Source organism: Erythrolamprus reginae, chromosome 4 (genome assembly GCF_031021105.1).
Source record: "Erythrolamprus reginae isolate rEryReg1 chromosome 4, rEryReg1.hap1, whole genome shotgun sequence".
In the NCBI taxonomy this organism is placed as follows: Eukaryota; Metazoa; Chordata; class Lepidosauria; order Squamata; family Dipsadidae; genus Erythrolamprus; species Erythrolamprus reginae.
In genome coordinates, this window is record NC_091953.1 from 995,741 (window position 1) to 1,011,510 (window position 15,770).

Genomic DNA, 15,770 nt, shown 5'->3' on the forward strand with positions numbered 1-15,770 from the left:
GCCGCCCGCCCTCCGCCGGTGCCTCCGAAGGCGGCGATTGGTCCAGCGGAAGCCGAGGGCGGCGATTGGTCGGCGCCGTCGGAAGCGAGTTGGCGGTGAGGCGGGGGCAAGATGGCGGTGGTGGAACTGGAGGTGGTGGGGGCGCCGCTGGAACCCGGCGCCGACGAGGTGAGTGAATCGCCGGCGAGGGTCGGTCGGGGAGGGCCGGAGAGGAGGAGGAGGAGCAAGGCCGGTCCCCTTTTCCCCAACAGCCCTGCGAGGCAGGCCTCACGCCCAGCCCGGGTCTCCGCGCAGCTGTGTAGAGCCTCCAGCGCCAGGAGCAGTCGTGCGCGGAAGGTCCCTGGAAAAGGCCATCGGCGCCTCTTGAGCCAAGTTGCGGTCCCCCTGAGGGCCCAAATCAAGACCGCCTGGGCTCATGTGGCGGGGAGTTCCGCAGTCCCATTCAATAATAATCTTATAACAACAACAAAGCTGGCAGGGACCTTGGAGGTCTTCTAGTCCAACTCCCTGCTTAGACAGGAAACCCTATACTACTTCAAACAGATGGTTCTCCAACATCTGCTTAAAAACTTCCAGTGTTGGAGTATTCACAATTTCTGGTGGCAAGTTGTTCCACTGATCAACCGTTCTGACGTGTCAGGAAATTCCTCCTTAGTTCTAAGTTGCTTCTCTCCTTGTTTAGTTTCCACCCATTGCTTGTTCTACCCTCAGGGGCTTTGGAGAATAGCCTGACTCCCTCTTCTTTGTGGCAGCCCCTGAGATAGTGGAAAACTGCTATCCTGTCTTCCCTGGTCCTTTTTTTCATTGAACATACCCAAATGATAAGGATAATAATATTTTAAAAAAACAACAACAACAACAACAACAACAGAGCTGGAAGGGACCTTGGAGTTCTTCTAGTCCAACCCCCTGCTTAGGCAGGAAGCCCTACACCACTTTAGACAGATGGTGATCCAACATCTTCTTAAAAACTACCAGTGTTGGAGCCTTCACCACTTCTGGAGGCTAATCATATCAAATAGTAATCATAGCAAAAGGAAAAGAAAAAAAGAAAAGAAAAACATAAACACGATTAAAAATGAGAGATTTCTTTATTGGCCAAGTGTGATTGGACACCCAAGGAATTTGTCTTTGGTGCAGATGCTCTCAGTGGACATAAAGGAAAAGATCCATTGGTCAAGAATCGTAACACAATGATTATCTTAGAGGTCAAATCAGCAATGAGGAAACAATCCATATTAATACAAATCTTAAGGATACAAGCCACAAATTACAGTCATAGAGTCCTAAGTGGGAGGAGATGGGTGACAGGAAGGAGGAGAAAAAAAACTAATAGTAATAGTAGTGCAGACTTTGTAAATAGTTTGACAGCATTGAGGGAATTATCTGTTTAGCAGAGTGATGGCGTTTGGGGGGAAAACTCTTCTTGTGTCAAGTTGTCTTGGTGTGCAATGCTCTGTAGCAACGTTTTGAGGGTCGGAGTTGAAACAGTTGTGTCCAGGATACGAGGGTCAGTCAGTATTTTGACTCGTGCAGTCTACAGGTCCTCAATGGAAGGCAGGTGGGCAGCCATTGCTTTTTCTGCAGTTCTGATTCTCCTCTGAAGTCCGGGTCGGTCTTGTTGGGTTGCAGAGCAGAACAGAGGTGCAGATGACAGACTCCGTGATTCCTCTGTAGAATCATTGCCCCTTTTAAATGATGTTTTTTGCTTGAAGGGACTGGACTAGAAGACCTCCAGGGTCCTTTCCATCCCTCTTTCCAAACACTTGTGAAAACCCTTGGCCTGTCAAGTGGAGAAAACAGGTTGAAAGCCAGTTATTATGTGGCAATAATTGTGAGGGTTCTTTCAAGCCTCTCACCCTGCCTCTCATTAAGAGCAGGAGAAGCTGTTACTCCCCTCCCCATCCTCAGAGCCTGCTGAGCCAATGCGCGGAGGTGTGCTTTACACACCTTTGCAACCTCTATGAGTCACCTATGACACTCGGCCCTCCTCTCCTGCCAGAGGGCGGGGAGGGAATCCTCCACCCAGCAATTGCAGCCCCCTTAGGGATGCCAGACAGCTTCTTATAACAGAATGATAGAATAACACCACTGGAAGGGCCCTTCGAGATCCTCTAGCCTAGCCCCCTCTGCTCAAGCAGGAGACCCTGGGCCATTTCAGACAAACAATTCTCCAGTCTCTTCTTTTTCAATTTTAAAAAATAATCTTGATCAAGAAATAAAGGGAACACTCATTCATTCATTCATTGAATGAATGAAATATTCTTCTTGAATACTTTGTTCTGTAGAAAGAAGAATGTGCACAACAGCAGGTAAAATTGACTGTCAACCAGTGTTGCTTCCTAAGTGGACAGTTTGATTTCACAGAATCTTGATTTACTTGGAGTTATATTCTTCTTTGTTCTGTATTCTTTTGATAACCCATGGAATAGTCTGTTGTATTCACTTTAGCTGACTCCTATTATTAATTTTTTAAAGTTGATTTCTTTCAATCCATGTAGGAAGAGAGGCATCCAAATGCTCTCTCTGTTTATGTCTCTTCTTAAAAACCTCCAGGGAGGGTTGGATTCACTCTGTCCCAGCTAAAATAAAGAGTGGAGCAGCTTTTGGGAATAAAACCTAAGCTTTGAAGTTTGATGTGTGGTCTTGTGACTCCACACAAACCCCAAAGATGCACAGAAGGAAGAGGAGTTGGACTCTCGCTGGGTCCTTCTGTGCTGGCAAACAACCTTTGCCCTGAGCTTAGCCACCTGTTTGGAATCCTTGGGACTAGTCCAGCCTCAGAGCTAGGCAGGTGGGGCTGGGGCTTATCTCAGAGTCGTTGAGGTTGCAGGTTACAGGTACAGTGTTCCCTCGATTTCCGCGGGGGATGCGTTCCGAGACCGCCTGCGAAAGTCAAATTTCCGCGAAGTAGAGATGCGGAAGTAAATACACTATTTTTGGCTATGAACAGTATCCCAAGCCCTCCCTTAACACTTTAAACCCCTAAATTACCATTTCCCATTCCCTTAGCAACCATTTAGATTATTACTCACCATGTTTATTTATTAAAGTTAAAAAATGTTTTTTAAAGGCAGACGAAAGTTTGGCAATGACATATGACGTCATCAGGCGGGAAAAACCGTGGTATAGGGGGGGAAACCGCGAAGTATTTTTTAATTAATATTTTTGAAAAACCATGGTATAGACGTTCCGCGAAGTTCGAACCCGCGAAAATCGAGGGAACACTGTTCCCACCTATTTACAGTCTCTCTATCTATCTATATAGCAATAGCATTTAGACTTGTATACCGCTTCCTAGTGTTTTTCCAGCCCTCTCTAAGGGGTTTACAGACTCAGCATATTGGCCCCCAACAATCTGGGTCCTCATTTGACCCCCCTTGGAAGGACGGAAGGCTGAGTCAACCTTGAGCCGGTGGTGGGATTTGAACTGCTGAACTACCGCCAGCACTTAGCTGCAGGAGCCTGCAGGGCTGCACTCTAGCCACTGTGCGATCCCTGCTCAATAAAGTCCATTCTGTCATGATCCTGGACATCCCTCTGCTGACCACCTGTCAACTCCCCCCCCACCTCTTGGCCAGCCCATCCCCCTCTTCAGAACTGGTGACCTTCTCTGGCCTTGGAGCAAAACACTGACCAGTCGTCTTCCAAGGAGAAGGTGGCCTTCCCAGGGCCTTCCACCTCCTGGTCCCCTTGCGCAGGGCCTGCTATCCAGGGGGCAAAAGAAAGGGGGCTCTGGGACTCGGGAAAAGGGGAGCCAGCTGGTCAGGGGTCCAGGAATGCTGCATCACAAGGGGGGCGGAATGCCTGTCCTTGGGAAGTTCTCGGATTTGAGGATTGCTCCGAGGAGAGCCCACACCCTGCCCCCTGAGTTGCTCTGATGGCCATCCTGCAGGTGAGCCAGGAGGTACCTGGGATGGATCGCCACAGCTGTCCTAAAATCCAAAAACGGTGGAAGGTCTTAAGCATCAAACTGATCAGGAAAGACTTCATGAACTCCAAGATCTCTCCCGCAGTTGCTGCTGTTGAGTGTGGTTTCACCCAGTGTGTATGTCTTGTTGTGTGAATAGAATCCTGGCTGTGTGTAGCCCTTCTCAGCTTCTAGATCTGAGCTCCTCCCTCTCCCCCTCTGCAGGTTGACCTCTCCCACCTGGACCCCGACGAGAGATGGAGGTGAGTGCGAGGCTGCCTGGCTACCTCGGGGACCCCTGTCTTGGGGGGCAGCTCCTACCTGTGGGGAAGCAGAGGGGCCGGTGGGCTCATCTCGCAAGACATACCATGTCTCTGGGGCTGGGATAGAAGGCCTTGTGGGTGCCCCCAACCTCTACTAGCACTGCACTATTCAGCCTGTGGATTCTCGGGTTGGGAGGGCTGCCTTTCATTCGGGGCTCAAGGAAGATTGGCTGAGGTTGTTTGCTCCCCAGACCTACCTTCCTTCCTTCCTTTTTTTCTTTCTCTCCTTCCTTCCCTCCTTCCTTCCTGCTTTCTTTTTCTCCTTCCTTCCTTCCTTCCTCTCTTTCCTCCCTTCCTTTTTCCTTCTCTTCTTTCTTCCCTCCCTCCCTCCCTTCCTCTCTCTCTCTCTTTCTTTCTCTCTTTCTAAACTGTCCTCCTCCTTCAGAGAGGGACCCTGGGTAGAGTGCAATATAAGCAACATGTAAAGTATAAAATCAAGCATTAAAATTAATTTCAGAGTTTTAAAAATAAAATTTCACTGTCCGATCCCACCCTGTCCACTTGTGTGGCCCTGTGGCTCTCTCTTTGCACTGGTCCTGAGAGGGCCGGGGATCCTTGGAAGCAGGTGTGGGTGTGGGTGTGGGTGTTTGTGTGTGCTATGCAGCCGGAGTGGCCGCGCTTGCCAGCCGCACACAGGGGCCACTTGTGCCAGAGGCTGACCCGGCTGGCTCTCGTTCCAGGATCGAGCATGCGCGGATGCACGCCAAGCACCGAGGCCACGAGGCCATGCACGCCGAGATGGTCCTCATCCTCATCGCCACCCTGGTGGTCGCCCAGCTGCTCCTGGTCCAGTGGAAACAGAGGCACCCGCGCTCCTACAACGTAAGGCGGCTCCGGCCAAGGGGAACCTTTTGTAGCTTTGGAGCTGGACACATGGGTGGATTCCTTGCAGGCCTCTCGGGACCCAAGTGGGGAACCTCATCAGTGGTGGGAGGGAGAGGGGGTTGTGGAGAGGAAGAGGAGGGAGGAAGAAAGGAAGGAAGGAAGGAAAAAGATAAAAGGAGGGAAAGAAAGAAAGAAAGAAAGAAAGAGCCAGTTTTCTTGTAGACATTTCATGCTTGGTAACATCATGAGAACTAGAAGGGAGAGGAGGTTGTGGAGAGGAAGAGGAGGGAGGAAGGAAAGAAAGAAAGAACGAACGAACAATCAAGCAAGTTTCCTTGTAGACATTTTATGAGAGCAAACCTGCCTTCAAGCACTGATGATGTTACCTAGTTGGATCATGAAAGATCTGCAAGAAAACCACAAACTTAAAAAGCACCAAGAACCTCACAATTCCCCCCCCCCTCCTCCACGAAACACCTGCACGGAAGCCACCCAGGGCAGAGACCCCCAGGGACCCCACAGCCTGCCCTCTTGCCTAGAGGGCTTTCATTTGACCCCTGGCCCTAAACCTTCTTAGAAGCCGTCTGGATGGCTGAGGTCTAATGGTTCCCTTCTGGCTCCTCTGCTAGGACTCCTTTTTTATATTATTATTATTATAAAGTTTTATTTATCAACATATATTATTTATTTATTTATTGGATTTGTCTGCCGCACCTCTCCGTGGACTCGGGGCGGCTAACAACAGTGATAAAAACAGCATGTGACAATCCAATACTACAACAGCTAAAAACCCTTGTTATAAAACCAATCGTACATACACACATACCATGCATAAATTGTAGAAGCCTAGGGAGAAAGAATATCTCAGTTCCCCCGTGCCTGATGGCAGAGGCGGGTTTTGAGGAGCTTACGAAAGGCAAGGAGGGTGGGGGCAACTCTGATATCTGGGGTGAGTTGGTTCCAGAGGGTCGGGGCCGCCACAGAGAAGGCTCTTCCCCTGGGTCCCACCAAGCGACATTGCTTAGTTGACGGGACCCAGAGAAGGCCCACTCTGTGGGACCTAACTGGTCACTGGGATTTGTGCAGCAGAAGGCGGTCCCAGAGATATTCTGGCCCGGTGCCATGAAGGGCTTTATGGGTCATAACCAACACTTTGAATTGTGACTGGAAACCGATCGGCAACCAATGCAGACATTTAAAAACATGGGACATCTGTGTAGCCAATCGGTGTCAAATTTCTTGTTTCGCTCGCAACCTATTGCAGAACTATTTTTACATATTTATTGCAGACAAACCATATACATTGATCTTATTTATATACCTAATCCTAGATCTATTTTCCCATTAACCCATTTATCAACGCGAAATATCTCCTTGTGACTAAATGTACGTTTATTACTTTGTCTTTTTCTTCAGCCAGCAGTAGAACTTTCCCCAACATTTAACATGGTCAGTTGGGGGAAAGATCAGAAGCGATGTGGGGAAATATTATTTGACTGAAAGAGTAGTAGATGCTTGGAACAAACTTCCAGCAGACGTGGTGGGTCAATCCACAGGAACGGAATGTAAACATGCCTGGGGTAAACACAGATCCATCCTAAGATTTATTTATTTATTTATTTATTTATTACTTAGATTTGTATGCCGCCCCTCTCCGAAGACTCGGGGCGGCTCACAACATGTAAAAAACAAATCATAAGCAATCAGACAAATTTAAAATATTTAAATATTTAAGATAATATACAGGGAATAGTCTAAGGGTGGACAAGGTGGACCAAGAGGTCTTTTTCTGCCGTCCATTTTCTATGTTTCTAATGTCCTGAAAACAGCCCTACCTGGCAGGGGGACACCTTGACCATTGCAGGGTCCCTTAAGGGTTGTCTGGAGGCTTGTGTGGGGAGGACGAGAGAGGTGAAGGCAGGTGTTGCGATGCATCTCCTCCTCCCGTTGCAGATGGTGACCCTCTTCCAGATGTGGGTCGTCCCCCTCTACTTCACGGTGAAGCTGCACTGGTGGCGCTTCCTGGGCATCTGGATCTTCTTCTCCGCCATCACAGGGTTCGTTACCTTCCGAGCCACCCGGAAGCCCCTCGTCCAGACCACCCCCAGGTGAGCTGTGGCTGGGAGGGAGGGAGGGAGGCCACCCACCTCCCCCTTTGGCTCCTTGGGGTGGGCAGCGGTCTTTGGACCCCTCTGGGGAGGCCGGGGGGGTCTTCTGCATACGAGCCCCTTTCTCTCTCTTGGCCGAGGCTACTTTGGTGTTTTGGGGGGGGGGTTTGCAAAGATTTTTTATTTTTTTTCTCTCCAATCACAATACAATAAAAACATACCAATGTCAACAATTTGTTTACAATAGGTCAATTTCAAAAGGTTGTATACTATAAGTTCAATACTGCCTCCTTTATTTTTAACATCTGGATAACAATAGCTGCTCATTTTTCACCAATTATACAAATAAGCAAAATATAATCCATGATACAGTTTTTAAGGTGTTCATAATTTTTAATACCTCATAAAAATTTGGCTAATATATTTAAAATTTTAAATACTTTGGTGTTTTTAATTCCGCTCCTTGTCTAGCTGCCCAAGCAAAAGTCCATTAGGAAGCAACCACATTTTATAAGATTTGGGGGGAAATTTTATGAATGGGTTGAAAATAAAAATGGATAAAATAATGTTTTGATTTATTTCTTTTGCTCCTGGCAACTAGATTGGTCTACAAGTGGTTTCTCCTAATATACAAAATCAGCTACACCGCCGGCATCGTGGGCTACATGGCCGTCATGTTCACCCTCTTTGGACTTAATTTATTATTCAGGTGAGGACAATCCATCTCTCTCTCCCCTTCTCTCTCTCTCTCTCTCTCTCTCCCTTTCTCCCTCTTTCTTTCTCTCCCTTTCTCTCTCTCTCCATTTCTCTGTTTCCATTTCTCACTCTCTTCCTTTCTCTCTCCCTTTCTCTCTCTCTCCCCCTTTTTCTCCTTCTCTCCCTTTCTCACTCTCTTTCTCTCTCTCTTTGTCTTTCTCTCTCCCTTTCTCACTCTTTCTTTCTCCCTCTCCCTTTTTCACTCTCTCTCTCTCTCTGTCTTTCTCTCTCCCTTTCTCACTCTTTCTTTCTCCCTCTCTCCCTTTTTCACTCTCTTTCTCTCTCTCTCTCTGTCTTTCTCTCTCCCTTTCTCTCTTTCTTTCTCCCTCTCCCTTTTTCACTCTCTTTCTCTCTCTCTCTCTCCCTTTCTCACTCTTTCTTTCTCTCCCTTTCTCACTCTTTCTTTCTCTCCCTCTCTCACTCACTCTCTCACTCACTCTCTCTCTCTCTCTCTCTCTCACACACACACACAGAGGCCAAATGTGGTGTGGGAGGAAGAGGAGGGCTGTGGGGTCCTTGATGCTCTCAGAGTCGGATTGTTTCCTGCAGGTGTTTCCTTACCAAACTAGGGAACCGCATCAGTGCTGGAAGGGGAAGAGGAGGGGGGGGCGGGGCGGTGGGGTCTTTGATGCTCTCTGAGCTTATCGTATTTTTCAGAGTATAAGATGCACCTTAGTTTTTGGGGAGGAAAAGAACCTGCTTCCCAGGGATTCATCTGCCCAGCGTCCTTAGTCTGGTCAGCTACAGCACCTTATTTTATCCCCTGGTTAAGAAAAACCTTATTTGGAGAGAGTAACCGTGAAAGAGCCTGCAAGCCACTAAGAGCCACTAAGATCATTAGCACCTGGAAAGAAACTTATTCAGAGCCAGTGGAGCAGTGGAAACAACCCTGCAAAGACTCAGGGCTTGGGAAACACTCGTCCTTGCAGAGAAACAGCGGAAGAGGCTGCGAAGGAAGAGCTGGGAAGAGGGTCAGCACCTGGTTAGGGCTGGACAATGGCTCCATTCAGGGTCTAACGCCCCAATTGTCAGCCTCTTTTAGGGAGGAAAAAGGGGCGTCTTATACACGGAAAAATAATGCTGAATGCGCTGGCTATTCTAATGCCTCTCTCTCTCCGCCCCCCCCCATGCCCCCCCCCCCCCACCGGCAGAATTTCCCCAGAAGACGGCATGGATTTTGGGATCTCCCTCCTGTTCTACGGCCTCTACTACGGTGTCCTGGAGCGGGACTTTGCGGAGATGTGCGCGGATTACATGGCCTCCACCATCGGGGTAAGACCCTCAAAGGGGGAGGGGGGGTCTGGGCTCTCCTGCTGCCCCCTCCCCTCACTCCTCACCCCAGGTCTCCCTGCCCCACCCTGCCCTCCCTCGGCCTGGGGATCTCCTCCGCCAGCTGTTTCCCAGAGGGGGGGTCCTTCTGGGGGCCCCAGGACCATCTGGAGTGGCAGCTCCTTCAACCCCGAACTGTCAATCTTAATCCCCTTTAACTCAGCTTCAACTCCCAGAATTCCCCATCCAGCTGTGAGGAAGGTGGAGGGAAGGAGGAGAGGAGAGATGGAGAAGGAAGCCAGAGGAGAAGAAAGGGAGGGAGGAGAGGAAGGAAGGAAGGGGGGAAAGGGGGAATGGGAAAAAAGGAAGGCAAGGAAGTCAGGAAGAAAGTAACGAAGAATGGAAGCAAGGAAGGAGGAAGGAATGATAGGAAGAGGGGAAGAAAGAAAAAGAAAGGAAAGAAGAAAAAGGGAAGGAAGAGAAAGAAAGAAAAGAAAGAGGAAGGAAGGGAAAGAAAGAAAAGAGAAGGAAAAAAGGAGGAAAGGAACTAAGGAAGGGAAAAAAGAAGAAAGAAAAAGAAAGAGGAAGGCAAAAAAGAAAGGAAGAGGAAAAAGTGGAAGGAAGGGAAAGAGAGAAAGAAAAGGCAGGGGGTTGGACTTGATGACCTGCAAGGTCCCTTTCAACTCGGATAGATAGAGAGAGAGAGAGAGAGAAAGAGGAGAGAGAGAAACAAAGGCAAAGGAGAAAGAAAGAAAGAAAGAAAGAAAGAAAGAAAGAATCTGTCTATGTATCTGCTGGCTGAAGAATATGGGAGTTGTAGTCCGCCCGTCTTAAAGTGGCCGTAGTTGAGAAACCCATCTATAGAGCGCAGGGGTGGACCTTGGCCACCAGGTGGCTCTCTTGCTCTCCCTCCTTCTCCGTGTAGGGGACATTTGGGGTTGTGGCCTGGGCCTGGGAGGAGGGGAGGGAGAGCTGGAGGCGGGGGGGGGGGGGCTGCCCTCCCATCAGTGTGGCTCTTGTTCTTAGTTCTACAGCGCCTGCGGGATGCCCACCAAGCACCTCTCGGACAACGTCTGTGCCGTCTGTGGGCAGCCGATCTTTGTGGACGTCAACGAGGAGGGGATCATCGAGAACACCTACCGGCTCTCCTGCAACCACGTGTATCCTTCCACCTGGGGGGGGGGGGGGGGAGTAGCTTTCGGGGGTCTCTGGGTCTGTATCTGTACACAGCACACTCCCCCCTCCCCTCCCTATGCACGCACACAAGCAGTGGCATCCCCTATGGCAGAAGGCTGGCTGGGGAATTCTGGGAGTTGAAGTCCAGATATCTTCAAGTGGCCAAGGTTGGGAAAAACTGACCTATGGCAGTAGTGGTGATGACCCTTTTTTCCCTCGGGTGCCGAAGGAGCTGTGCGAGTACCCACCACCCACAATTCAATGCCTGGGGAGAGCGAAAACAGCTTTATTATTATTATTATTATTATTATTATTATTATTATTCATTCATTCATTCATTCATTCATTTATTTATTATATGCGCCCCTCTCTGGAGACTCGGAGTGGCTCATAACAACCAAACAGTACAAACACAATGCATTAAAAGAATTTAAAACCCTTAATATAAAAAGCAATCACACATCTCATACAACCCATAGGTCAAGCGGAGACGGCCCAGGGGAATCAGGGGGGGAGGGGGTTTGAGGGGTTTCCCCCCACTTTCACAGCCTTTTCACGGAGCGCCTCTGTGTCCGTGTGCTCGGGGACGGTGCCCCCTCGTCTCCCGTCACGTGTCACACGCGTGGGGAGGACCCCGTGCTGAGTCTGGTGGGAAACCTCCCTGAGCCCCTCCCCCCTCGGGCTTTCCTCGGCTGCGGAAGGAGGAGGTGACTCAGCCCCCACCCCGCCCAGAGGGAAAGCCCAGGCCCAGAAAAGAGGAAGGGAAACGGCCCCCTTCCAGAGGAGACTCCTTGACTTAACGGCCACAATCGGGCCCAGAATTAATTAATTCATTAGTTTCTTTATTGATTGGTTGGTTGGTTGGTTGGTTGGTTGATTGATTGATTGGATTTGTATCCTGCCCCTCTCTGAGGACTCGGCGTGGCTTACAACATGTAAAAACAATACAGTTCTAAAATCCAAAATTATATCTGTAAAATACAATTGTAAAACCCCAAATTAATTTAAAAACAGTCATTCCAGTCTGCCAACATACTTTCCATCCATCATGTCCTGCTCAACAAAAATAGAACACTTACACAACACAGTATAACACCAAGTCAATCAAACATCTGTGAAATGAAACTGTCCACTTAGGAAGCAACACTGATGGACAGTCCATATCACCTGCTGTCGTGCAGACTCAACTTTGTAGGGAATCAAATATTCCATGAGAACATGTCATTCATTCAGATCCAGGAGGGGCTCTTTGGGGGTCTCCTTCATTCCTTTTGAGCAGTGTGTAACACCCTAAAACCTCTGCATACACACAGTCCTTCCTCATTCCAGGCATTTAAAGGCTTGTGGGGATGTGGGGGTTTTAATGATGGGGGTCCTGGGGGGTCTCTGGGCTTAGTTGTTTCCAGGCAGACGTTTCATCACCCAACTAGGCAACGTCATCTGGGATAACGATGAGGGATCGTAGCGCTGATGACGTTCCCTAGTCGGGCCGTGAAAGGTCCGCGACAACACAGCCAAGTTCAGAGCGCCACCAAGGGTCATACAGGCCTCCACCCTTCCTCCCAGCACTGATGCCGTTCCCTAGCTGGGCGCTGAGATGTCTGCACTCCTGGCAGAGTTGCATGGCTAGGGACCCCTCTTGGGGGGCATCAAGGACTCCCCCATGGCAACCCCTGGGCTGCTGAGGGTCTTCTTTGCTCTCGACCGCCAGATTCCGTTTGTTCCTTGACTGTCCGCCCATCTGTCCAGCTTTCACGAGTTCTGCATCCGCGGTTGGTGCATTGTGGGCAAGAAACAGACCTGCCCCTACTGCAAGGAGAAGGTGGACCTCAAGCGGATGTTCAGCAACCCGTATCCTTCCTCTCTCGCCCACCTTTCGAACCCCCACCCCCACGGGCCCCCTGGAGGGCTGGACTAGATGACCCTCCCGACCCTCCTGTCTCTGGCCGGCTTGGAAGCCCCCCCCCCTATCGCCTCCCTTCCCAGGGTTTCCCTCTTAGGGTGGAGGGTCAGGGTGGACAGGTGGGTTGCTCTGACCCTGATGGGGGGGGGGCTGGAATGCTCGACACAGAGTCAGAGGGGGGCTCCCCTTGACCTGGGCATTTGACCCCACCCCTTGGCTGCCCCTGTTGGTCCCACGGAGGCTCATGTTCATGATGAACCCGGCTGCTATTTTATTTTTAATTTATAAAACAAGAGCATTTAGACTTATCTACCACTTCCTGGTGCTTTTCCTGCCCTCTAAGCGGTTTGCAGAGTCGGCCTCTTGCCCCTAACAATCTGCCTCCTCATTTGACCCACCTCGAAAGGGTAGATAGGTAGATAGGTAGATTGATAGATGATAGATAGGTAGGTAGGTAGACAGACAGACAGACTAGGTAGGTAGATAGATAGATAGATAGATAGATAGATAGATAGATAGATAGATAGATAGATAGATAGATAGATAGATAGATAGATAGATAGATAGGTAGATAGGTAGATTGATAGATAGGTAGATTGATAGATGATAGATAGGTAGGTAGGTAGACAGACAGACTAGATAGGTAGGTAGATAGATAGGTAGGTAGGTAGATAGATAGGTAGATTGATAGATAGGTAGATTGATAGATGATAGGTAGGTAGGTAGACAGACTAGATAGATAGATAGATTGATTGATTGATTGATAGATGATAGATAGATAGATAGATAGATGAGAGAGAGTGAGAGAGAGAGATGGATGAGAGAGAGAGAGAGATAAATAGGTAGGTAGGTAGGTAGATACATAGATAGGCAGACAGGTGACCTAAGATGGATGGCAAGAGCCTTGAGACTTCTGTTCCCCTCCCGAGTGTTTCCCACTCCTCAGAGCTGCCAGCCCAGCAGGGTCTTGCACGCAGGTGGGTAAATAGGCACCTGGTGAGAAGAGAGCGGTGTTGCCGTGTTCTGCCGGGCGCTCTGCTCTTTGGCATAGTTAGGCTGTGGCCATCGGCCTTAAAGGTCCGCTACGAGGCAGCACGTTGCCCCCTCAGGACCCCCCACCACCCTCCTCTTACTCCGCCTTAACTCTGCCGTGCAGCTGGGAGCGGCCCCACGTGATGTACGGGCAGCTGCTGGACTGGCTGCGGTACCTGGTGGCCTGGCAGCCGGTCATCATCGGACTGGTGCAAGGGATCAACTACATCCTGGGGCTGGAGTAGCCCCTGTGCCGCCCCCCCCCCCAGTTCCTGCCCTGGAGCCAGGAGGACGCCCCTGGGGGGCCCCTGAGGACGCCTTGGGACACCCCCCCGCCCCCCAGGAGAGGCGGGCACTCTTGGCCACTTGGCCTCTCAGGACACACAGACTCCGGCCCAGAGCCTCTGCGCCAGGACACCCCTACCCCCCGACGGACTCTGCCCACGAGGACCCCTGCGCAGGCCGGCCTCTGCCGCTTGTAGGAGGGGGGGCACGAAGGTCTCCCCCTCTTTTTAGCCAGAAAGAAAAGATATATTTTAACCAGCCTCCGTTATTCCTGACTCCAAAGGGAAGAGGGAGGATTCTCTCCGGGATTCGCCCTCTGTGCCAGGCCCGGTGGCCCCCACTGCCTCCTCCCGGCCACTGCCCGCTTCCTCGGCCCCATCATCCCCGACCTTTGAGCGTTCCCGTCCTCTCCGCCACGTCGACCGAACCCGGAGTCTGGATTTCCTCCATTCCTCTCGCCTTCTCTCGCCAACGGTTCCCAGTCGAACTCAGGACTTCAAGACCGGTCAAGCTTTGGAAGCAGCTGCTCAAAATCGTGGCCGGCCGTCGTGGCTCTTTCTCTCGCCCCCCTAAACAAGCCACCCACCGGATCAAGGGGTTTTGGAGGGGGGCCTCCTCTCCCTCTACTTCGCCTGGGAGGAAGCAGCACTGTGCCGTGTTGGTCGAGAAGTCCTCCTCAACCTGAGGGTCGCTGGGTGGCCTCCCGTCCTCACCCCTGTATGGTTCTTTTTAGGGCTCGATGTGGCAGGGCTCAGTTTAAACGAACAGCAGTGTTAAGGAGGGGAAGGAGGAGGAAGTCAGGGGCTGATTTGGCACTTTTTAACCCCCCTGGGAGATTGGGTGGCACTCGATCCAACGGCCGGGGACCCCTGCCCAACCCTCTGAACCGCCCCCCCCCCCCCCGGAGCTCCTTTCCCCCAACCCTGGGTGAGGGCAGGTGGGATGCTGAGCCAGGTGAGACCGGGGGGGGGAGGCCGCTGGACCCCTTGCCAGGGGATGACCTCATCCTGTGGATCTCCATGTGGTCTCTTCTCCACCTTCTACGTAACGGCTGAAATGCGGGGTGCCTCCACAAGGGATGGGGGGTCCAGTTGGGTGCGTTTCTGGCTCGCCGTCCACAGGGCCAGGGTGCATCTCTGCCACTCTGTGGCTCTCGCTTTGGTGGGCATCAGCCCGTGGTGGGTGCTTCGCAGCTGGTCACAGCCTCTCGTGGCTTTCCCTGGATCACCGGAAAAGGGGGGGCTCCAGTGAGGGGAGGAAGCTGGGACCGGGGGGGGGGGCTCATTCCCAGCCATGGTTGGTGTCCCCTCCTGATGTGTCCAGTTCTGTGGTGGCCTCAAAGGCAGCCTGTCCCACCCACTGCCAGCAGGGCCTTCTTGTGGATGACCCCTCCAAAACCTCGGAGCCAGGATCAATTCTTTCCCTTCCTCCCCTCCTTTTGAAACAACGTGTAATAAATTCTGCTAAATTGCTTTTCCCCGTTGTCTTTTTCCTCCATTGACTGTTTGTTTATTTCTTTGTCCTTCGGTGGCATAGAAGTCAAATAAGTCAATAAATGTAGATTTATAGGCCGCAGCTCACAAATAGATAAATAAATGCAATTGAAACATTAGAAAATGCATAAGACCCACAATACAAACAAACAATCCTCTTTCATACTAATGGCCAAAGCAAAGCTGTCAGTCATGGTCTGCCGGCATAGATGTGTCATTCACACCTTTTGAAAGATGAAGAGAGTGGGGGCGTTGCGAATCTCCAGTAGGAGTTGGTTTCAGAGGACCGGGGCTGCAACAGAGAAGGCCCTTCGCCGAGGACCCGTCAGTCAGCATCGTTTGGGCGACAGAGCCTGGAGGAGGCCAACTCTGCGACCTAATCAGACACTGGGAAATGTGAGGCAGAAGACAGTTCTGCAAATAATAACAACAACAACCGAGTTGGAAGGGACCTTGGAGGTCTTCTAGTCCAGCCCCCTGATTAGGCAGGAAACCCTACACTACTTCAGACAGATGGTTATCCAACATCTGCTTAGAAACTTCCACTGTTGGAGCATTCACAACTTCTGGAGGCAGGTAGTTCCACTGATCCACCGTTCTGACTGCCAGGAATTTTCTCCTTAGTTCTAAGTTGCTTCTCTCCTTGTTTAGTTCCCACCTATTGCTTCTTGTTATACTCTCGGGTGCTTT

General features: G+C 50.6%; 1 protein-coding gene across 1 annotated transcript; it reads left to right on the forward strand.

Annotated features, from left to right (window-relative positions):
- The first annotated feature begins 52 nt into the window (after positions 1 to 52).
- Positions 53 to 15,060, forward strand: RNF121 (ring finger protein 121). The gene is made up of 9 exons (XM_070749393.1): positions 53 to 168; positions 4,136 to 4,173; positions 4,914 to 5,055; positions 7,012 to 7,166; positions 7,768 to 7,875; positions 9,074 to 9,194; positions 10,218 to 10,351; positions 12,117 to 12,218; positions 13,427 to 15,060. The coding sequence occupies exons 1-9, from the start codon at positions 112 to 114 to the stop codon at positions 13,545 to 13,547; spliced, it is 978 nt and encodes a 325-aa protein (XP_070605494.1). The 5' UTR covers positions 53 to 111; the 3' UTR covers positions 13,548 to 15,060.
- Positions 15,061 to 15,770: the final 710 nt, after the last annotated feature.